This window comes from Gymnodraco acuticeps, unplaced genomic scaffold (assembly GCF_902827175.1).
Source record: "Gymnodraco acuticeps unplaced genomic scaffold, fGymAcu1.1, whole genome shotgun sequence".
Classification (NCBI taxonomy): Eukaryota; Metazoa; Chordata; class Actinopteri; order Perciformes; family Bathydraconidae; genus Gymnodraco; species Gymnodraco acuticeps.
The window spans coordinates 2,729,336-2,754,021 of NW_022989843.1; the positions used below are offsets into that span (position 1 = coordinate 2,729,336).

General features: G+C 41.9%; 1 protein-coding gene across 2 annotated transcripts; it reads left to right on the plus strand.

The window, feature by feature from the left end:
* Positions 1-12,938: 12,938 nt before the first annotated feature.
* On the plus strand, positions 12,939-24,496 carry LOC117559820 (LHFPL tetraspan subfamily member 2a protein-like). 2 transcript variants are annotated; one of them, XM_034236520.1, is made up of 4 exons: positions 12,939-13,112; positions 13,643-13,770; positions 20,874-21,579; positions 22,698-24,496. In XM_034236520.1, exons 3-4 carry the CDS (start codon positions 21,168-21,170, stop codon positions 22,952-22,954), a joined length of 669 nt encoding a protein of 222 aa, XP_034092411.1. In that variant the 5' UTR covers positions 12,939-13,112; positions 13,643-13,770; positions 20,874-21,167; the 3' UTR covers positions 22,955-24,496. The 2 variants fall into 2 exon arrangements, with proteins under 2 accessions (XP_034092411.1, XP_034092405.1); XM_034236514.1 differs by lacking the exon at positions 13,643-13,770.
* The last annotated feature ends 190 nt before the right edge of the window (positions 24,497-24,686 follow it).

A 24,686-nucleotide genomic window follows, 5' to 3' on the forward strand; every position in this document is an offset into this window, starting at 1 on the left:
AAAGGATGGTTGAAGCCATTTATTGGAGATGACACACGGGCATACTGCCTTTATTGTAAGGGGGATTTCTATGCCAAACTGTCATGTTAAAACCCCAAAACATACTCAAAAGGCAAAGACATTTCTGATCTACTGTCGTCTGGATTTAACTCCGGTGGTTTCAAGTTTTGATCCTTGAAGGGTTGGGAACGTTTTTTGCCTACAGCCGCCATTACATGATATGCAAATTAGGCGATGACGTCATTTAGCGACTTCTGGCGACTTTCGGACAGCCAATAGCTACTTTCCTTACTATGGAGTTGGCAACACTGCAACAGTCGGTTCAAGTGGGGCAGAGTCATGTGGTCTGATATAGAAAGAGAGATATGCCAGTTTAATGATTTTATGAATATCTCTAGTTTAAGAAGTAAATGATGGACCATTTTTGATGTTTTCTCTGGATTAATAAAAAAGTGCTGCATGTGATCATTGCATTAGTTAAGGCTAACCAGTAGCTCGTCTGCCCACAGTCTTCATTGCTTAATTGCTGTCAGACACAGATACGTGGATATTGACCTTCAGTAGAGTACGGCCTAGTTCTGTCAGCTCTGGGTCTATCCAGTTTCAGGGGGAATGTTTCGGATCGCCCTCCTCGAGCTGTTTATCAACAGAGACAAAGTTCAGAATACGCCTCTAACTATGGTTCACTGCTTGCATTGGGGAAACACAGTTACTCTCTGATCATCTAAGACTGTTTATTGCATTGCATAACATTGTTAGATCCAGACATTTATCTGGCAATAGTTTGTAGATACGCTGTTTTTTCTACAGAAAAGTATTTTCTGTCATTTAAAATCATGCTCTGCAGCCAAGCATTGTACAAACTCATCGGACTAGACTTGATGTTGGACTGGAAATAGCAATAGGATGTGTTAAATCTTTGATGCATAAATAAATAATAATAATAATAAATAGACTAGAGGGATGCGATAGCGTTTATGCTACGTTCACACCGGACGCGATGCGAATATTCGCTTCGCTCTAGTCGTTCGAGTTTCACCGCGGCTGCCAGCTGTGTTTACTCGAATCATTCAAACAAGACGCGCTGGCTCGGGAGCTACAACTACAACAAAATGAACATATTTTACCGTGATTAAATTGTAATACACGTTTCTAAATGATGCCGACGTAACAACATACTGATACCGGTTATTAAAAACCATGAATTAATGCTCTGACAAGTCTGCAGACAGACGGCAGGCGAAAAACCTTTTTAAATGCTTGTTTTCTGAATGGAGATTGGGTCGACCAGGCTAAGCTAACGTTGTACTGTATGCTCACTCCACACTCATAACAACGGCCTACATACATAAATAAACCAGCGACTGTATTCGCCATGACACAGACAGTCTGTGGTTTGTTCTTGTTTAACTTTTGTACAGTTTCTGAACAGATATGAGGAGCTGTGATCTCTGTGTGCTAACTGCTAATAGCTAATGGCTGATGTTTTCTGGTTGAACGTCAGTGACGGCAGGCTGAGATCCTCACCGCTGATTGGCTTCTGCGAGAACGCGTCACGGGAATTTGACGCCCGAGTTGAAAAAATTGAACTCTCGCGTTTGACGCGGCCCCCTTCAATCGCCTCAATCGGGTGATTCGCACCGCGTCCACCGCTTCATGCCCGCCGTCGGAGCGAATTTGCGTCTGATCGCGTCTCTGCATTGACTTTACATGTAATCGCGCCGCCCCCAAACATCGCATTGCGTCCGGTGTGAACGTAGCATTTATGGTGCGTTCACACCGGACGCGATGCGAATATTCGCTTCGCTCTAAACGCTCCTATCGCATCGCTCTAGTCGCTGGAGTTTCACCGCGGCTGCCAGCTGTGTTTACTCGAATCATTCAAACAAGACGCGCTGGCTCGGGAGCTACAACTACAACAAAATGAACATATTTTACCGTGATTAAATTGTAATACACGTTTCTAAATGATGCCGACGTAACAACATACTGATACCGGTTATTAAAAACCATGAATTAATGCTCTGACAAGTCTGCAGACAGACGGCAGGCGAAAAACCTTTTTAAATGCTTGTTTTCTGAATGGAGATTGGGTCGACCAGGCTAAGCTAACGTTGTACTGTATGCTCACTCCACACTCATAACAACGGCCTACATACATAAATAAACCAGCGACTGTATTCGCCATGACACAGACAGTCTGTGGTTTGTTCTTGTTTAACTTTTGTACAGTTTCTGAACAGATAGGAGGAGCTGTGATCTCTGTGTGCTAACTGCTAATAGCTAATGGCTGATGTTTTCTGGTTGAACGTCAGTGACGGCAGGCTGAGATCCTCACCGCTGATTGGCTTCTGCGAGAACGCGTCACGGGAATTTGACGCCCGAGTTGAAAAAATTGAACTCTCGCGTTTGACGCGGCCCCCTTCAATCGCCTCAATCGGGTGATTCGCACCGCGTCCACCGCTTCATGCCCGCCGTCGGAGCGAATTTGCGTCTGATCGCGTCTCTGCATTGACTTTACATGTAATCGTGCCGCCCCCAAACATCGCATCGCGTCCGGTGTGAACGTAGCATTTATGGTGCGTTCACACCGGACGCGATGCGAATATTCGCTTCGCTCTAAACGCTCCTATCGCATCGCTCTAGTCGCTCGAGTTTCACCGCGGCTGCCAGCTGTGTTTACTCGCATCATTCAAACAAGACGCGCTGGCTCGGGAGCTACAACAAAATGAACATATTTTACCGTGATTAAATTGTAGTACACGTTTCTAAATGATGCCGACGTAACAACATACTGATACCGGTTAGTAAAAACCATGAATTAATGCTTGACAAGTCTGCAGACAAGACGGCAGGCGAAACATCTTTTAAAATGTTTGTTTTCTGAATGGAGATTGGGTCGACCAGGCTAAGCTAACGTTGTACTGTATGCTCACTCCACACTCATAACAACGGCCTACATACATAAATAAACCAGCGACTGTATTCGCCATGACACAGACAGTCTGTGGTTTGTTTTTGTTTAACTTTTGTACAGTTTCTGAACAGATATGAGGAGCTGTGATCTCTGTGTGCTAACTGCTAATAGCTAATGGCTGATGTTTTCTGGTTGAACGTCAGTGACGGCAGGCTGAGATCCTCACCGCTGATTGGCTTCTGCGAGAACGCGTCACGGGAATTTGACGCCCGAGTTGAAAAAATTGAACTCTCGCGTTTGACGCGGCCCCCTTCAATCGCCTCAATCGGGTGATTCGCACCGCGTCCACCGCTTCATGCCCGCCGTCGGAGCGAATTTGCGTCTGATCGCGTCTCTGCATTGACTTTACATGTAATCGCGCCGCCCCCAAACATTGCATCGCGTCCGGTGTGAACGTAGCATTTATGGTGCGTTCACACCGGACGCGATGCGAATATTCGCTTCGCTCTAAACGCTCCTATCGCATCGCTCTAGTCGCTGAGTTTCACCACGGCTGCCAGCTGTGTTTACTCGCATCATTCAAACAAGACGCGCTGGCTCGGGAGCTACAACAAAATGAACATATTTTACCGTGATTAAATTGTATTACACGTTTCTAAATGATGCCGACGTAACAACATACTGATACCGGTTATTAAAAACCATGAATTAATGCTCTGACAAGTCTGCAGACAGACGGCAGGCGAAAAAACCTTTTTAAATGCTTGTTTTCTGAATGGAGATTGGGTCGACCAGGCTAAGCTAACGTTGTACTGTATGCTCACTCCACACTCATAACAACGGCCTACATACATAAATAAACCAGCGACTGTATTCGCCATGACACAGACAGTCTGTGGTTTGTTCTTGTTTAACTTTTGTACAGTTTCTGAACAGATAGGAGGAGCTGTGATCTCTGTGTGCTAACTGCTAATAGCTAATGGCTGATGTTTTCTGGTTGAACGTCAGTGACGGCAGGCTGAGATCTTCACCGCTGATTGGCTTCTGCGAGAACGCGTCACGGGAATTTGACGCCCGAGTTGAAAAAATTGAACTCTCGCGTTTGACGCGGCCCCCTTCAATCGCCTCAATCGGGTGATTCGCACCGCGTCCACCGCTTCATGCCCGCCGTCGGAGCGAATTTGCGTCTGATCGCGTCTCTGCATTGACTTTACATGTAATCGCGCCGCCCCCAAACATTGCATCGCGTCCGGTGTGAACGTAGCATTTATGGTGCGTTCACACCGGACGCGATGCGAATATTCGCTTCGCTCTAAACGCTCCTATCGCATCGCTCTAGTCGCTCGAGTTTCACCGCGGCTGCCAGCTGTGTTTACTCGCACCATTCAAACAAGACGCGCTGGCTCGGGAGCTACAACAAAATGAACATATTTTACCGTGATTAAATTGTATTACACGTTTCTAAATGATGCCGACGTAACAACATACTGATACCGGTTTTTTAAAAACCATGAATTAATGCTCGACAAGTCTGCAGACAAGACGGCAGGCGAAACATCTTTTAAAATGTTTGTTTTCTGAATGGAGATTGGGTCGACCAGGCTAAGCTAACGTTGTATATGCTCACTCCACACTCATAACAACGGCCTACAGACATAAATAAACCAGCGACTGTATTCGCCATCAAATCAAATCAAGTTTAATTTATTAAGCACATTTATAAACGATTTTTGGTCGAGCCAAAGTGCTGTAGCCTACATATCATAAAAATAGCCTACAGTAGAGACACTTTACAGCAAATACAACAGCACAGATTGTTCAGAATATCAGTATGAGAAAAACGACACCCTCTATCCTTAGACCCTCACATCGTACAAGGAAAAACTTCCAGAGAAAACCCACAGTTTAAGGGGAAAACAAAATGGGAGAAACCTCAGGGAGAGCAACAGAGGAGGGATCCCTCTCCCAGGACGGACATACGTGCAATAGATGCGGTGTGTAAATCGAACAGATAATACATTTTACAGCATATAGACCGAATGTTAGGAAATGCATGTGTCTGTAATAAGAAGATGAATCCACGAGGATGTCAGCTACAATCCTGTGGAAGCCATCAGGGAAGCAGCATGACGAGACCCAAGGCAGGACCGCAGAGACAGGTCCAGCCACGACCCGAAGTCGACGACTTAATCCAGAACTCAGGATAGAGGATCCAAGACACAGGACTACAGCAAGAGGATCAGCCTTGACTCCGGATCCCGGCGTAGATATAGATACAAAACAAGAAAAAAAAAATGTGGCTGGGTTAATCGGAACAAGAGAATACACAGACACAGACAGAGAGGGAAAAGGTCATTGGATAAAAGTTATTCTTGATAACCCTCTAGAAAGATCTCATGAACTTCCCCACTCAATCTATCAAGACCCGAGCAGTTCTATTAGATATAGGATAAGAAACAGAAACAGAGAGAGCGAGCACAACAACCTATCTCGCCATGACACAGACAGTCTGTGGTTTGTACTTGTTTAACTTCTGTACAGTTTCTGAACAGATATGAGGAGCTGTGATCTCTGTGTGCTAACTGCTAACAGCTAATGACTGATGTTTTCTAGTTGAATGTCAGTAACGGCAGGCTGAGATCCTCACCGCTGATTGGCTTCCGCGAGAACGCGTCACGTGAATTTGACGCTCGAGTTGAAAAAATTGAACTCTCGCGTTTGACGCGGTACAGTTCAATCGCGTGATTCGCGCCGAGTCCACCGCTTCATGCTCGCCGTCGGAGCGAATTCGCGTCTGTCCGCGTCTCTGCATTGACTTTACATGTAATCACGCCGCCCCCAAACATTGCATCGCGTCCGGTGGGAACGTAGCATTAGACTTAATATTTCCATTTCATGAACATATCAACCCTATTTGGATATGTTACTCAATAAAATCATCACATATCTAAATGAAAAGCCCGGAACAAATGTATTTAAGGGGAAATAAAAGGGGAAATTAGACAGATTCTTGTTTACAGGTTGCAAACTGAGGTATCTTTCTTCTGGCTTTAGCTTTTATTAAGTGGTATCAATCTAACTCTCAGTAAGAAAATAAATAGTTAGTGTAATTCGGACAATGTCCAAGTTTCTTAGCCAAGCCATTCTGAAGTTATGACATAAAAGCAGGCTCTCAGACAGACAAGAGAAATGTGACGATAAGAAACAGAGGAGACTGTGACCTTTAGCCTGCAAACAGTGACGAAACAGAGTAGCCAGGAGAAAAAAGTTAAAAAGTCACTAAAAGCAGTTTCTCAACCTGGTGGGAAGGTAATGGCTGTTTACATACTACCCAGCATTCATCAAACAGAGAAGTCGTTTCTCCTCACAGGCAGCTGAGTTGTTTTGCACTGAGTGGTCTGTTTACCATAAGGTGCAATGCTACAGTAGCTGTACTTGCAGAGGAATCACAGCCGCACAACAAGAACTCTCTGAACCCTTTCCTCAGGCACAACTGTTTAAGTGTGTTGTGCACATGCTTTCTTCAAGTCAACATGTTTGCTAGCGTGTGGTATTTATGTGTAGAGCAGACATAGCTAAACATATGTGTCAAGTGTCACTTAAGTGCAGAGTTGCAGAAAATCTTCATGGGAGAAGAAACCCTCAAATTCCAAGTGCAGACTGACCCACAAGCCTGGTCTGAAAAGAGCTCAAAAAATGCACCAAAGTGAACTCCGCTCCGCATGCCCCTTATTAACTCATGTTGACTGACCTAATGTTATCCATTACACAACGAAGGGACCCAAGGAGCTCGAAATTACACAGGGGTTACTCTCCCCAAGTGATCAGTTTCTTTTGGGAAATGTACTGTAACTTCATTGACCTTCTCTTTCTCAGAGTTATAATACGATACAATACGATGCGATAAGAAGACTTTAATTGTCAGATCAAGTCTGGTATTTGACTTGCATCACAGCAGCTCTTTCTGTAACATCAACATGGACAAACATCAAGACATAATACATGGAAAAAAACCTAACATTTAACATCACAACCACTGAGAAAAACCCTTTAGCGTGCATTTGATCTGGGATTTATTTAACATATGGGTCCATATGATTTTCATTCAGTTCTATGAAATCTATTTATATGGTATGTGTCTACCATATATAATTTCTTCTGAGTTATTCCAGCTATTCCAGTCAGAGTATCATGCGTTGACCAGCAGCTGTACTCAGTGACATTTTCTCTTTGCAGCCACAACTAGTTCTCGCAGGCTGAGGCTGGAACTGAGGCCGTCCATGCAGTTGCAAAGAGACCAAAGGCTGAAGCTCCAATAGTTGAAGGGGTGAGCATCGTGAGTGAAACTGGCGTAAAAAAAAAAAGCGTACACAAAATTGCATGCTTGGTTCTTTCTGTGAGGAAACACATATGTGAATGACCTGGGCTGACACTGATAAAGTTGAGGTTAACTTTTAACTCCTGATTGATCAGATGTTGGGCTTGTCACATGGTTTTTTGGTCAGGTGGTACACAAGTTAAAAAGATAGGTGGTCCAACATTTGAAATTGTATGTTTTTATATTGCAAACTTTATTGCAATGAAGGTAATGTTGCTGAACGTTAACTTTAATTACGTTTTCACAATTTCTTCAGTTTATATGTATATCATTGGAAATTCACAAGTTTAAGTGTGTGTGAAAGTTCCCCATGTGCTGAGTACCCTAAGCAATATCCCACATGTTGTGTTTCCTGTGTTGCCTGACTCTCTACTCTCCCTGTTATAGAGGGACTCCCTGTTTACCTCCACCCCTTCCTCTGGTCCAATCACAGCTCAAGCTGAAGAAGACATTCTGCTGAAACCGTCCATTCTTTGTGGATTTGAAGGCCGCAGAAAGACAGATAGGGAGAGAGACTGAGTGCGAAATGAGCCAGAGAAAGAGAGGGAGCACTCTGTGACCTTTTAAACTTAATTTAGTTTTCATCGGCTTTTTTCTAAAGTCTCTTATGATTCCACCACACTCTAGGGAATAACACTATGGCATAGGTTCTTGAAATGTTTAAAATGTACTGGATAAAAAGAATGCAGTAAAATGATACACTGCAATACTTCTTTCAGACACCAGAGGGCACAATAGTGCACTTTCTTCAGTATCTGCTTGTGTATGGACAAGATACTTGATTTAATGGGTAAAGAAACATGAATCAGATGTTTTATACAAGAGATCACAGAATGGTGTGTTTGTAGGAAATATGGGAATGACATGTTGTTGTGGGTCATCAAAACTCAATTTATTTAAAGTTGAGGTGACGTGTTGAGGCGTGTGTGCTATCCAACTCCATCAAAAAACACCAAATGAGTGAAAATCTTCTGAAAAACTGTTCGTGCCTTTGAGTTCTCAATCTGTACTGGAGGCTTTTGGCTAACACCTCACTAAAACAAATGATGGTCTTAAATTGTCAGGAATTAACACAAAACTGATTTTGTACGAATTTGACTTTTAAATGAGTCACCAAAACCAATAAGGAGCAGTGGCGGATCAATTTGACTGGGGGGGCCACTGGGGGGCCAGTTATTTTCTGAGGGGGGCACAATAAATGCAGGACGAAAAAGAGAACTAGACTAGTTATCGTATACTTTTTGCACTAACACCATATCATATTTATATAAAAATAAAGGCAATGAACAGTTACATCTCTACTTTACATCTACAATTACACGGATAGAATAGTTTAAATCACCTTCAATTATCGTGGTAGTCTCTCGAAACGTAGGTTTCAATCAGTCTTTCTTGGATGCAACAGCCTCTGATGATCCGAGATGAAAAGTGTTTGTTTTTCGCGCGCTTCAGCCGGATAGTGAAAGTGAGTGCACCTCTCTAATGGGTCCTGAGTGCACCGCTCTAATGGGTCCGACTAGAATAACGAATAACGTTAGTTCCGCCTATTCCGTCATTCAATAAATCGTGTAATAAATCATACATTTTTCATTTTTTTCACTTTTCATTTTTAGGGGGGCCACAGGGGGGTCAGAGGTCAGTGTTAGGGGGCACTGCCCCCCCCCCCTAGAACCGCCCCTGATAAGGAGTTCTATATACAGAAATTATACATGTATATTTCTTAATATAAGTTTGTGCACAAGTATTAAAAGACAACATAAACCCAAAAGACCTGGACATACAGCTTCGCAGGGTTGCTATGGTGTCCATTTATGTTGTCTCTTAAGTGTCAGCATTTCGCACTCTGTTGACACTTCTCCGCATTTTAATGTAAATTCTTGTTTCAAAGTTTAAGTTTTTCAGCACACCAGCTACAGCTCAGTCACAGCAGCTGCATCGCAACAGGTGAACACACATTTTAGATACCCATAAAGTTAAAAGAGGTTTGATCAAACAACTTGTAGTTCACTGTAATAAAGCAGCTGCACAGCTTTTCATTACATCTTGTTAAGAAGACATGTAGAACTCTATAGAAGGTGTACATCAACGTTTCACCTTCTTCTTATAATCACACAGCTTGACTCCAAAGAAAACCTCTTGAATGTGCATAGAAAGATAATCACAGGAAACATAAAATAATACTCTCTTTACATCCTTGTGTACATGTTCTATATTCAAAATCACTATTATAGGATTGTGAAGAGCACTATTGAGGAATGAACCTTTAAAACTGAGTTAGCTGGTGTTATCCAAACACAATTCATTAATCACCATCACCAAAGCGTTGTGTTGCTTCTGGCTAAACAAACTGCAGTGTAATGCTGTTGATGTTAGGTTGATGTGCTTGATCTGATTTTATGCATGTTGCTGCCTTTCAGGTTGTTACTTGTGTCTTCAAGTTGATTAATATGTTGAGATAAGTAGAAGAGGATTTGTCGGATAAACAAAATTCGATAAGCAAGACTCAAAATATTTGTAAAGCATGTGGTGAGCCAAAAGTAAAAAGTCCACAAAATCACCATATATGATGATCCCTTTGGGTGTTTATGTCTACACATGTGAGTCACACACAGACTGCTTTTGTTTATGCATTAAATTAAACACAGTAATTATCCATCATGATGAAAATATGTTTTTCCTGAAAGGAGATATACAAGTTTTTTCTGTGTCTATTTCTGAAGCCTTAAATCATGCACAGCTTGTCCCAGCAAGGTCTGTTTGAGTTACTAACCCGGCTCGTGTCACCTTTATGTCATACTTTATTTGTGTTTCATGTGAGTTGGCTGTGACCTCATTTCCAACATCAAACTCTATAATAGAAACGCAATACTGCTGTGAAAACCCCCCAAAAACTAAAATAGAAATAATGGATTATCCTCTTTTATTTTTTTAATTCCTGTGACCACACTGCTGCCTGCTGTATGTTCACGTTTACCTCACTGGACTGAAGTATATACATTATATATATAGTAGTTAGTTCAACCAAAGTCAATACATGGTCAAAGTTGAAAGAGACAAAACGACTTACACTGAACAATAATAACTCCATCTACAAAACATTTACATTTTCATGTTTAAGATGTTTTTTTAACTACTTTGTTTTCCCAAACAATCATTATACAAAATGGATTGTTCACAACATTTCCACAAATAAACACCACAACTCAGACTTAAGTTTTAGAAACAGTGCATATATATTTAAAGCCCTACTGCAATTAACACAATTATACCAGCAATTATACCAGCCCTTATTTTCAGAGTCAAATACATATCTGTGCACGCACCAGGAATGGCATCATGGCATTATTTATAGAGTGTAACTTCCTCCCCACAGCCACTAACCATCAAAACCAATCCTCTCTCAGTGTCTATTGGGTCCTGTCTGTGTTTCCCATGGAGTTGCCCTGCAGCTCAGAGCATCTTCCTTCTGAGACCGGAGCGCTGTGGTCACCACACACTCATCTATTTACATACTCCTCTGCCTCCCACAGTGTTCTCACCAGGAGGACACACACAGACAGATCTGGTGTGCAAAGAGGAAGCCCTGAAGGCAGGGCCGACCAAATGACACAGTGGCTGGGCCGCGGTGGAGGAGCAAGGTCCCGCGTGAGCGAAGAGACAAACTGTAGGGTACGAAGTCTCAGGCTGTGAAGAATGTCAGGAGGGCAGCGTGAAGAGCTGCACTCAACAAACTCCCACTGCAGCATCCCACAGAGGAAATTAGAGCTGGTGTTAACAGGCTGGGGAGAGGAGTTGCTGTTTAAGGGTGTTGTATATGGTCTAGAAAATAACAGAAACAGCATGCAGTGAGAACGCAGTAAACCAATGTGGTCAAACTCATAATGATGGACTTGCTCAGTCACACACACAGTACAAATATGGGTTGGCAAGCCTATAACAAACTTGATGATGCATGTCAAACACATGAAATAATCACAATTAGAACCTCATCAATGTGACACTTTGTGGGGTCTTTGCTTATACCATCATTATTTATAGTCTCAACAAACAATGTACAGCTTGATCTTCACCAAATTGTGAATTACTGCAGGGATATTATACTACTATGAAATATAACATAACAAGCTAACTGAACTGATATTGTAGTGCTAACAAAGAATAAAAACGACATTGATGACCGTGCGAAAATATGTCTGGCACAAGCTGTATTTACTCATAGTATACCGTGTGTTAGATTAAAGTTAAGTTAAAAACTGTAAGAACCCAAAAAGACAAGAACGGAGAATCTCTACACCAGATTACTACGTTATATTTGTAAATCAGAACAAAAGTCACTAAATAGAGCAGGTAAAAAGATATGCAGTCTTCTCGGGTCTAACTTTAAGGGTGTATTTGATATGAAGGTAAGACTAGTTACAGGACATTTCATTCAAATGGGTAGCTTACAGAGCTTGCCATAAGGCTTAAATAACAATAAATAAGAAACACCAGCATGGGTAATTTAGGGCATTCATTCTTTTTTTTGAAGGCTAAAAAAGGTTTAAGAGGAAGAGAAACAAATAGAGGAGCGAGAAGGATAAAGAAGTACGTTTTTAAGATTGTATTTTTAGTAGAAGAGTTTACCATTAAGTTGATTCAGATTTAAAGCAAGTCCTCTTCAGCTGCAGTATTTGAATTACATTTTGTGATTTTGCTGCTTCATGTTTTTAGTTTGGACTCTAGGATCTGTAAGCCGACTGCTTTATGATTTAAACCAGACTTATCAAGGAGGAATATTTTAAACATTATTCCAAAACACACCAGAGGCCAATGCAGAGAGCTGAAAAGACCATTGATTCCATTCTGCACAAAATAAAAGCATGAACATGTTTAACAAACCTGTCTGTAAGGATATTCTGATATTCCAAGTGACTCTAAACAGATTCTATATGGACTTCCTCCAGAAATGTATCACTGTCAACATTTTACCATTGCTTACAAGCCACACACATCCTTCAAAACATACAGTTAGGGCCCAGTGACATTCACTGTGTGGTTAATGTCTGTAGCTCAAGAAGAAATAACACAGTTTATGTTCTACAGGAGACACAGTTTAGGATTTTAAAATGTTTCTGGAGCCTCACATGAAGAAAATAATGAAGTGTGTTCTCTTGTTACTTAGTGCTGCCTAATGAAGCTAAACAAAGCTACAGTAGAGACACTACTGTTTTAGTTCCAAAGCCATCAAAACACATGGACATGAAAAATAATAATAATGAAATACAAATTCAAGACCCTATACCTGGCATTGTTCAAAGAGTTAATCAGGTCAAATCATTCATATTTAAAGGATGTTGCTTTGAAGTTTTTCAGTATCTTACTTTTGCCTTTGACCTGTGAGAAAATGCATTGTCAGCTTACTTATAAGTAAAAAAAAGGAGAACTTGAAACTGAGAAAAAGCTGAAAAAAAGCGTGACTAAATTAGCCTGGACAAGTTTCATGGAGTTTTTGGGAAGTCGCGTTTCAGGAAGTCGTCATCATCTTTGACATCATCTTCGCAACTTTTCTTCTTCTTTCTCTCTGACAAACGGAGTGGGGGAAGGGAGAATTGCGAGGGAGGAGAGAAGGGGAGAATTGCGAGGGAGGAGAGAAGGGGAGAAAGGGCGACGTCAGACGGTGGTGGGATGGCTCTAAGTGAGGTGAGAAGGAAAGAGAAAACGTCCTGAAGAAAGGAGCCTGGAGTGAGTGAGCGCTGGGCTGCACCGGGAACACAGCAGCGGTTCAACACAAAGGACGGCTTCTTCACGTCGGCTGCAACATCACACCACGTCGGCTCTGTGAGTAGAAGACAATGCGACGAGCAAACACAATGTAGCTCTTTTACGATAAGATTTCACACATCTCCTTTTTGGCTGGTAGATTCAACTCGTGTTTCTGAAAGTGTCATTTACGAAATGGTCTTTTTTCTGATTGACATACTCAATGCAAGAAGTCTAGCTGACGTTAAAGTTATTCTAACTGTCAGAAAACCTACTTTAAACTTTTTTCTCAGTCAAGCTCCTCTTTGCATATCTAGTATTCCCAACTGCTATGGAGAAAGTGTGCATGCTTCATTGATTCACATACTGAAGCAGCCACCTACATACAATTTGAATGGAGGTACAGTAGTTGATGAATGTGGATTTGGAGAAAGTGACAATTCTACAACTTCGTGTTCAGGGACACCATCTTGCAGCATTTGACACCACAGCACAGTAGCAATTAGAGAAATCTCCTCCACTAGAACCCTAACTATAGCATTTTTTGTTATTATTACTTAATCCATCTTTCACCCTTTTGATCTAAGTTTCTCTTTCCACCACACAAGGCCATGCCCTTGAGGTGCAGGGAGGAGGTCAATCTGTGTGAGAGCCACCATGGAGCTCTCTGCCTGACACACACTGCACTGAGAGGGGAAGTGGTGCTACATCATAAACCAAACAAAACCAGGAAAAGGTTCAGTGTTTATACTAGCTGAGTTCAAGGACAAACTAAAGTGACACGATGAGAGGAGGGAATTATCACCACCCATTCAGTGTGCTATTACACTTCTATACTGTTACAAATCAGAGTTTTTGTATTAAATATAATAAATTCCAGGACTGATTTTATGATGAAATTGTGCTGTATATTATGTAAGTGGGATTGCTCTCACCTGCCTTCTTTTCCTAGAATTAGTTTTGACAAGTGCAAACTTGTCAATGCTAAATGGATGGAGGGAGGTTTTATTCAAAAGTCAAAAGAAAAATGTTGATGCTTTAAAAACTGTCTTGTGGCTATATGTCAACTGGATTTATAGAGATTTTTACCAGATAGAAGAACAAATTGATTACTATGCCTCTACTGTGATTTATGATTACAACTACCAGAGAATTAAAGACTCCTTGTATGTTATAATATGTATTACTCATTGGCAGTTCTTCACATTGTTGCTTAGTTTCTTACTAGTTATTTTAAGTTTTAGGTTACTTGATGCATTTCCTATCTTCTAGGACACTACTGTCCCTCTCCATCTTGCAATTTTGAAATGATCTGTCATGGATCCTGAAGTTCAGTTTTCTCAGACTGAAGTACTTTTCATTAGAAGTACACTGATCTTCTGCATGTTTTCATATTGTATGGAAACCAGCAGCTACCAGTATAAGCAACTTTAAGTTCGTAATTATTCAACGTTAACCAAAACACCTGTGAGGTCCTTCAAACATCACTGTAAAAGGAACAGTATAGAGTTCTTAAGAAAATAAGTGAAAAGTTGGCATCCATCATCTTAAAAACAAGCAAAAAAAGGCGATGGGCTATAGCAAGGCCATGTCATTCCTGTCTTTGTGTCAGTGAAATGTGAGGGTCACTCAGGGGCTTTGTGCGTCAGAAACGGTGGGACCACTGCAGAGTCAGCGTGGGGAGTGAGGGGCCGGGGTGTTGCGCAGATTGAATAGGTTAGGGGCCACATCGACATGCCTTTGAGAATGAGGGAGTGCATTCTGGGCCAACGGTGGCATGTCTTTGAGAGCTGAAGAGTGCGTGAGGGGGCCGGTGTCGGCATGTCTTTGTGCAGCCTTTGTTTAAGTTGAGTGGCACCAGATGAAGTGGGCCGATTTTATTCAGGCTTTTTGGCACAAACACATGCACACAAACGGGCTTGGCTGATACTTTCCTCAGGGAAGTCGTGCGTTTTGATGCGATTATAGCTTGGACAAGTGAGCACAGGATGGCAGCTTTCACAGTTTATGGCTGTATATTTATTTATATGTTTGTGCGTCAGTAAAGTGGGTTGTATTGTTTCAGCACACTGGTGGAGGGCTCATCACTTGTTGTGTACATTTCTACAGACCCCTTTTGTCATCGAAGACCTCAAGCCTCCTCGTTGTATTTGAAAGCTGAAACTTCTGGCATGTCTTTAATCTTAATACACAGTCAAAGAATAACAACTAATGGCTTAAACATCTTGAATTGTTTTATAGTGTTTAATCTGGGTCTGTTAAATACATCTAAACAAACTCCAGAGCAAACAAATATGCTTTTGATGGCTGCAATCACTCACAGAAGTTATGAGACACACAACTTGTGGTAAGTGTTTATCCATGGGAAGCATTTTCCCTCTTACAACTCTTTTATTCACTGTTTGTGGAGGGCTACCAAAGCAGTGGCTCACATGGTTATGCTTAGCAAGAACGAGCTCTTTAGGATAGCAGCTTGAGTTGTCTCACATTATCTGGGGAAATTGAGAGAGCTAAACGTATCTCTGTCTGTTTGTTGTGTTTTGCAAGACTCTTTTGTCTTCTCTCCTCTGTGTGTAGCACACTGTGAGAGCAGGTGGATGTTTGCCTCCCTAAGGCTTCGGTGTGACAATCAAAGGGATGTACAACTCATTAGTTCCTCGTGCAAGTTCCATCCTTTTGTTCGAAAGGCTTTGTTCTCTCTACTTCTGATGGTTCGGGTTTCTTAAGTTCACAGATCTACTTTCACACTGCTAAGGGCAACTGAAGCACATTGTTGATCTGTTGTTGTTCAGCAGATATAAATGAGAGTTCATGAGGCATTTCTGCAGGGTATGGGCGTCTCTATTCAGACTGGTGTTATGGCTTGCCTGTTCTTACATCATCCACTCTGCCATGCCAGCACAGATACTTTATAAGGAATGGGAAGCCTTCCCTTTCCAATGACTATGACATTTATTGAGATATTGAGAGTTGAGTGTGTAATGGGTGTGTGGGAGGTTCAGTATTCAAGCTACATTGCTTCATTCTCCCTCACCTCACCTGGAGCTCAACGGCATTCTTTTATGAAAGAGGGATATGTTTGGTCCTGCCCAACTCTGACTGTTTCATATCTCTTAGGTTTTTGGATTCTTGGAGATACTGATGGAAATGAAACCCTCATCAGTGGCCTGTGATTTCCTCACCATACACATTTTGTTTGTGTAGCTGTGTGTAGCCTGAAGATGGTGAAGCAGCGTCTTATGTGGTTTTGGTTTGAGGGCCTTCCTCCTGGCTGGTCCAGATGCATGACCAGAGCAGACCAGCTTAGGGAACAGATTGCCTTGGTTTGAGGTCTCTGGTACAGGATCTGTGCGTCAAGAGAAAATGAGCTAATCGAGTCCTCCCAGCCCAGATCAACTGGGGGGTCATCGGATCTGGGCGGTGGATCTAACAGCTTGAATACATTTTCCTAAACAGGGACACGCTCTTGCCATTATAGAGAAACAAAAGAATTTCCATCATCTCTCAGAATTGTTTTATTTTTGTAAATCAATGGAGTTGTTTATCTCAAACTCTGTGTCCCACCTCTTTGAAGAACAATCTGGGTCAACTGAGCTTCAGATCTCTGCTCCACCCACTTTCAGTCCTCATTCACTTTCACTCTCAAGAGCACACTTCAGCGGCCGGCCCTCATTACCTCAGCACATTGGCATGCTACCAGAGCCTTTGCTGATATCTCGGACCAATTACTCTAGATTTACTACTCAGTGGGCTCCTTTAACTAACGGCCAACCGACTGACCCTCATATGCTTTGAGGCTTTGAAAGGGCTCCACTCAAACTGACGCTTCATTAGTAGACATGTTATTGAGCATATACTGTAGGGCTGCCTGGCCAAAACGTTTTCACAGCCAAACCTGTAGTCCACATGGCTGGCTGCTGGCCCGTGGTTTGTATTTTTTGTAAATTCCAAAAGAGGAAGTTTGTCTCATAGCAGCAAGGACACTGTTCATGTTGGCCGGCTCAATGAAGGTTTGGAGAACTGTGTGTAAGTTGGCTCCAGGCCTTCACTACATGCATATAATCCTGTGTGGCAGCACTTGGGTTTTTGTCAGGACATGAAAACAGTGTGGGAATCTTTATATATACAGTCTATGGTGGGAATGAGCCGGTCCAGATCAGATGCAGAACCACATTACTCCTTTCATCTTGTATAGTATCTACTGTATCATCAGTTAACTAAGCATCGTGGAGGATTCATGAAAGAAGCACAAGACCCATGACCTGTCAGTGTTAGACAATGCATATCTATGTCGGTGTCTCCACAGGCACATGGAGACCTGCAGTAAAAAAGATCTGACAGTTATTTAAGATACATATCTATCAAAAGCAACTTGGAGGCCGAGACCTCTCACCCACAGCACCTTGATCGCGGGGTTATGAATAAGTCATAATTCTGATGTGCTATGAAGTGTAAAACACTCCTCCCTCAGCGCTCACTTAAACACACAAAAAGTCTTGACCTTAAGGAAATGCTGTTGAAGCACTTTCCCAGAAGTCTGTTTAACAACCAGCAAACAAGCGGAAAGTATTCATCACTTTCAGGATGTAGTGACCTTTCTGCTCGCTTAATGACAAAGCAGCATGCACCCTAACAAGCACATACACACATGCAAGCATGCAAAAACACACACACAAGCAAATCACCAGATTTCTCAAACTCAAATGATTTTAACACCAAAAAGTGCTAAAGATGTATTCATATTTAGATGATCAGCTAATATGTAGCATTTAAACACAACTGATCCTTTAAATAGAAAATACATATGTTAATTGGGTTATGAAGGTGTTAGAATCATAATGTTCATCTTCGAAGGCAACATACTTCGTCTAAATTCTCTACTCTTTACCCCACTAATACAAATAAAAAGTCCCTTCATGTTTCCCCCTTCCTCTGAGTGCAGTCCTCTGTGAGACTACAGAGAGCCGTGATGAGGTATGAGTGAAGATATTTCCTGTAAGTACTGGGGGAGATCACACACTGTGCCTTCTGACTACCTTGACAAGGCATGTTTAGGCTCCATCCCGGTAGTTTAAAGAGGCAGAACTGCTAATTTGAGGGCATTGTAGTCTCAACCGAGAGCACCATGCCCGGCCTGGAGGGGCTATAATCTGCTGTAAACAGAAGACTCAACGTTCACTGAGAATCCAAAACTGTTGACAGGGTGGCTAAACAACTAAAACCCATTCAAACAAACATAGGCATTTACACACATATGTTTCTTCAGGATGCGCACACACCACATCAGTAATTGCTGTAATGCTAAGGTTTGCTTTAAATAGTGCTAAAAGACGGTCAGGCAAAAAACATTGAAACTTCTGCAGAATGGAAACTTTGATGACAATAAGGACAGCTATGATTTTGAGAGGAGGCCTGGAATGGACTAGAATAGAATAGGGCACACCCCAAACACAGTTCAAATATCAACATCTGATTATATTTCTTGTTGTCATTCCTGGAAGTAGAAACACAAACGCAAACATGTTTCTTCAGACATTTTTTCTATAAGTTTGGTGGACACTTGCTAGAAAATTCTGATTGAAAGACTTTTTAGCAGTTTATCCTGACATACACCAATGCTTCCTGTTTGCTTCCTGCTTGTTACGGCCGTTTCCTTTGTTGGCCGATAATAATGTCGTTGTAGTGTCTTTATCCATGTCTGCTATAACATTCAGCTCAGTTGAAACTGAAATGTACCTCAGTTGAGGGTTCTTGAAATCTCGAATTAGGATGCAAAATTGTAGAATGAGAATAAAGCAATGTTAAGCAGAGACGTTCCTGTGAAATTCTGCTAGAGCAAAGTAGATGGTAAGATACAAACTTGACGGTGAATGTTAGATGGGCATCAATATCAAATTCAAGACAAAGCAAACTGGAAGCACAACAAACCTGTCACAACTACAGCAGAACTCCTTAAAACACAACCGTGAAGTGCAGACATGAGTAAATCCCCCTGAACTGAGTTATGCCCGCATCTTAAGTGTTTCACATCTCATACCTTAGCTCTTTAGATGTTGTCATGCCTGTGACTCTGTTTTTCTGGTTTCTACTCGACCCCGGCCTCAGATGAATCAGTCAACCTTTTAGCTGCATGAGATAATGCTCCTAGTTTGTGGCCGGGGAATTGTGACTCAGATCATATCAGACAACATGCAGGATAGTGTTCATTCCCTGCAGATGTAGTGGGATGATTTACCATCCTGACTGGAGGCGTGCACGTTATGGATAACCTAATACCACATTCATTCCCCTCAGGTCATCAGGCTGACTTTTAATTAAGGTTTTTGGACAGAAGTTTTCATCACCGACAAAATGACACATTCAGTTAGAATGAGAGCATTAACATGATAACAGTCAACTCATCTGTTTAGCTGCCCTTCCCTTTTAATGTGAAAGCTTTGAAGAATTGCTTTCATTTTATAGTTAACAGCAACTTCTCTTTCTAGAAAAAATATCCTGTTACAAACCTCACTGTCAGCAGTTGAAAGGGACCTTTACTTCAGTAGGAAGAGCTGTTTCCCCCCATGGGACAATCGATTGACAAAACAGAGCTTTGTTGGTGGAATTGAGAATATGGACAACATCATCTAGTTACAGAGCAGGAAAGATATAGCTAAATCCATGCGGAGCAGAATAAATCAGTACATCATCACAGATATTTTTTTAAGTTGCTTTATCAAAGTTATAGCTGGGAAGATGACCTCTACTGCATCCTCTGTTACAAAAGAATTATGCTCATGCTGATGGGAACGACACAAGACAAAGTAATCCTCACCTAAAAACAGGAACAATCCTCAAATGAGATTAAACAAATAGGCATTTTGCTGTGATAATCTTTGAATTAGATTCTATAGACTACTAGAGCTATAACAGCAGAGTCAACCTTGCTCCCACACATTTTCCTGTGTGTATGATAATTCTGGTTGATGACATCAGAGGGTTTCTTAGAAAGCCTCGGTGCTCCCATGAGACCATTGCTGTGTCGAGGCCAGTTTGGTCACGGCAACTGTATCATAACATAGCAACAGTATCACAATCACTCTGATTGGGACTCATTTACGCTCACTCAAATACACAGACTTCCACTCTGAATCAAATTCAGACACACATGCAGCATTGAGCACTCAAGTCATCTGTTACAAGTTATACTTTTTTTTGTAATCAAGTATTGATTGCTGTTGAAGAAAGAACAAAGACATTTGATTTTGATGCAGACTGTAATTTGAATAGTGAACTCCAGTTGGTGTGACGTGTGTGCTTGCCCCTGCAGTTAGGATCTGGCATGTTACCCTGTGTGTTACTGTGAAATGTGACATGCTGTAACAGAGCTCTGCGCTGATCTGTGCTGACAGCTGCTCAGTTGCAAAACACACAAGGCTCCTGTCATTTCACAGATACAATCAATGACTAAAAGGCCAGTACTCTCAAGTAAAATGAAGACAGTATAAACTTGCAGTTTTGTGTGTGATTCATCGTCCAACAGACATCTGAAAGTGTTGCTCATGCTACACTCACAGCTGGCTGAATATGAAGTAGCTTACCATGGGAAGATGTTGGGTCCTAATTGATGACAATGGTACACATTAAACATCCTGTAGGACAAACACGAGGGAGTTTGATGATTCATGGTGGATGGGAAATCATTTGCTGTTCAGCCTTCTTATCCTGTTTCAGGCATTTCTCCCCCTTATCTCCCCTTTCCCCCCTCTTCCCCCCTTTTCCTGTCAGTTACTCCTACTTCATACTGTATGTTTACAGATTCTGCTTGTCTCTGACCCTCTTGTGTCTCTGTGTCTATAGGTGTGCTTTCTCAAACGTTGTCATGGCTGAGGGAAGCTGCTTCGGTGCGTTATAGCTGTTTGGGATGACCAGAGCCAGACCTTGCCTCATTAAAGAAGAAGAAGAGGCGAGAGCAAAGAATACCGACTGAGAGGAGGAAAAACATCTGCTCAGAGAGGATACGATCAGAACAGGGAACCTACTGGAACCTCTCTTTGTAGTAAAGGAATTTAAACTCCCCAGTATCAGTCAGTTGAAGGGTTCAAGAATTATATATTTTTTTACTTTGTGACCATCTCAGAAAGAGTGAGCATCATGTGCCATGTTATTGTAACCTGCCGCTCTATGCTCTGGACACTACTCAGCATTGTGGTGGCCTTTGCTGAGCTTATTGCCTTCATGAGCCCTGATTGGCTGCTGGGATCCCCCCGCTCGGACTCCAGTGCGAGCGGGGCGGGCGTGGACTCGGGGGAGTACCGGCCGTCTCTCGGCCTGTACAGCCGCTGCCTTCGTGTCGGGGCCCGGGGAATTGGGGTGAGCTGCGGGCCCTACGCTCGGACATTTGGAGAAGTGGCCAGCGGCTTCTGGCAGGCGGCCATGTTGTTTCTGGCAGCAGGGATCTTAGTTCTAGCAGGAGTCGCCTGTATCTCCATCTTCAGCCTGTGCTTCCAGAGCATCCTGAAGAAGAGCATATTCAACATCTGTGGACTGCTCCAGGCTATCGGAGGTGAGATGTCCGTTCGAGTTTATGTTTTTCATCAACTTCTTCAAGTGTTCATTCGGAGTAGACATGAACGATTTGAATGAGATAAAGAGATATCCGACCACAGGGCCAACAGGATACCTACAGTAATATACATTATTTGTATATACTGCAAACAACAAAGAAACTCAAGAACTTGAATTTTCAAATGTGCAAAATTACATTTTCCTTTCCTTTTAGTTAGCTCTTATTTTGCAATATATCTTCATTTCAGACATTTCATTATTGTGTCCTTCTTAAAAAAGGCTGGTGGACTATGTGAACACAAAATACAATGGAAATATGTCTGATATCATGTATTTTTATAACTTTATAATAATGTTGTCACCAAACTGAATGAAAACTATTTCCAGACAAAACAAGATGAGCATCTCAGATCAGACTTCTGCAATATAAAGATGTGATGTCAAACAAAAATCTGGATCAAAATTATCAAATATTTTGTGTTAAGTAAATTAGAAGTTAAAAAAGAAATAGATTGGAAGTACAATAATCCTACCTGTATTTTTCAGTGACTGAGTTCAGGAAATGTAGGGAAGAGCCATCGAGAAACTCAAAATGCTGAGCAGCTGGATTGCATTTATCGTTGCTAATGCTAATAATCTAGAATCCCGGACACAGAGTTTATAGTGGTTACATGTCTATACAAGCCTATGAGTGTTGTATTATCATGCCTAGCCTTCAGGGAATGCTTGTGTTGTTATTACGTTTACAAGTTGAAACATCTACGTTTATAAATTGGCATCATCTAGTGGCGTTCCTTCAAAATGTTCCTAGTTGTAGGTTGGATATTCCAACCAAACCTCTCCAAGTCTCCTTCATATTTCTACAACAATGGCCACAGGTGTGTTTGATTGCTCATGTCTGTCAAGTAGGTAATCTATCATTATGTGACATGTGGTCAAATGGGCTCTTTCCTGTCAACACAAAATCAAATGCTTGTCAGCTGAAAAATACATGTATTCTTTCCCAGAGTTGAGTCACCATGTTCCCAGCTGCACTGTGATCTGTTTGTGCTTTCTTCCCCGGTGTTTATGCGTACGTGACTAAACCACTGGTCTCATCCTCTGCTATGCTTCCAGGCCTGTTGCTGATGGTGGGCCTCATGCTGTACCCTGCTGGTTGGGGATCAGAGAAGGTGATCAACTACTGTGGCGCTGAGGCCTTGCCCTTTAGGCCGGCCCTCTGTTCCCTCGGCTGGGCCTTCTACGCCGCGATAGGAGGAACGCTGGGGTCCTTCCTGTGTGCCGTTTTGTCTTCACAGGCTGAGATTGCCACCTCCAGCGACAAGGTCCAGGAGGAGATTGAAGAAGGGAAGAGTCTAATCTGCCTGCTCTGAGCCTTCAAAAAACCTGGGGAAACCATCCTTGGTGTCTTTTCTCTTTTACACACATTTTTAGATCTCAGTGGAGGAGAACAGACATTTATTAATGCAATTTTCTTTATGATGATATCGCTGGTTGTTGAAAATATCGAAGCCCTGAAAACAAAATATTAAAATGCAGATCACGCTACCAATATCCTATACCTAATGATAAACATGGACAAAGTCAAACGTATATTTCCCTTCTACAGCTGCAGGTTGAACGGCCAACAATGCTCTTGTACAGCAGCAGGCTAAAGAACATTACCTGCAGACGTATCCAATGTTTTTGAACAAGATAGTGTTTATTTTTCTAATTATCTTTGCCATAAACAAACCACTGTACTGGAGAAGCAGGAGATTAGTTAAAGAAATCGGTAGTCGATTAGCCATTAGCATTTTTGTGGACAGGTTAATGACTGCAAGTCAGTGCGTATGTTTATAACGTCATTATAATGTTCATTCACACGGTTCACCTGCAAAACGTAACAAACCACTGAATACTAGCAGATGTGTCCATTTAGACTCCCAACAAGGGCTTGGGAGTGTGTATGTCTGGGAGTGTGTGTGTGTGTGTGTGTGTGTGTGTGTGTGTGTGTGTGTGTGTGTGTGTGTGTGTGTGTGTGTGTGTGTGTGTGTGTGTGTGTGTGTGTGTGTGTGTGTGTGTGTGTGTGTGTGTGTGTGTGTGTGTGTGTGTGTGTGTGTGTGTGTGTGTGTGTGACAGACATTTACTGTTGTGTTTTCTAAACTTCTTTATGATCTGATTGTGTGGCACAGCAGGACTCTCTAACTTTCCATATGCCACTTAAGGGATCATTCACTTTAAAGGTGGTTTCCCTGTTAAATGGATTGTTTGTGGGTCTCTTGCAGCTTATTAACTGGCAGAGTGTGTGAACAGAACCGAGACTCGCCATGTGTTTCTCTATGGTGGACTTTCATGAGGAGATGTTTGCTCAAAGCGAGATAAAGCAGGCTGCACCAGAGATTATCACGGGTTACCTTACTACACAGCACACAGACGAGATCTGGTTTGTAAAGATGCCCAAAGAACCGGTTACATTTTAAAAAGGCTTTGTTGAGCTTTTGCTAAATGAATGGGTTTTCAGTGATGCTTTGATTAGGGCAGACCTGTTTTGTTTGGTACTTTTGGAGATCAGAGTATTGTATTTTGCACTTGGTTCTCAATTCATTTCAAATTGCTTCATAACTTCCTAAACCTGCTTCATCAAGTTGCTGTAAATGTAACATCATGTGATCACTTTTATTATTTGTAGATAAGATGTGCAATAATTCAACTATATAGTGTCTGCTGTGAGAGAGAGTGGACGGAGAGGATGAGACGTTTCTAGTCTGTCTGTGCTCAAATGTATATCTTGACTGTACTCTGTTTTGTTACATTAACAAAAGGGTAACAGCATCCGTGGCACATTGTATAATGCTGCATGTATGAGAGGTTGATATGTGTGAGAGATCTGTCTGTACTTTCTACTCAAATAAACCAGGCCTTCTTTAAATATATCTGTGATGAGTTTTAAAACATGTATTTTTCTCTCAGTTCCTTTTTTCATGTTGCTTCCCTTTTTAAACCAAACTAAGGAAACACTGACACCTAGAGACGAAGAGTAGACGGAACAGAACATTTGCTTCCCCCCCCCCCCCGAGATTCACAAACAGAGATGCAAGATACATGGAACGTTTTATTACATTT

Bases quoted from the DNA above. Each gene is read 5' to 3' on its own strand.
- LOC117559820 (XM_034236520.1), top strand. From the start codon at position 21,168: ATGTGCCATGTTATTGTAACCTGCCGCTCTATGCTCTGGACACTACTC. The intron at 21,580-22,697 runs GTGAGATGTCCG...CTATGCTTCCAG, and splicing joins ACTGCTCCAGGCTATCGGAG to GCCTGTTGCTGATGGTGGGC.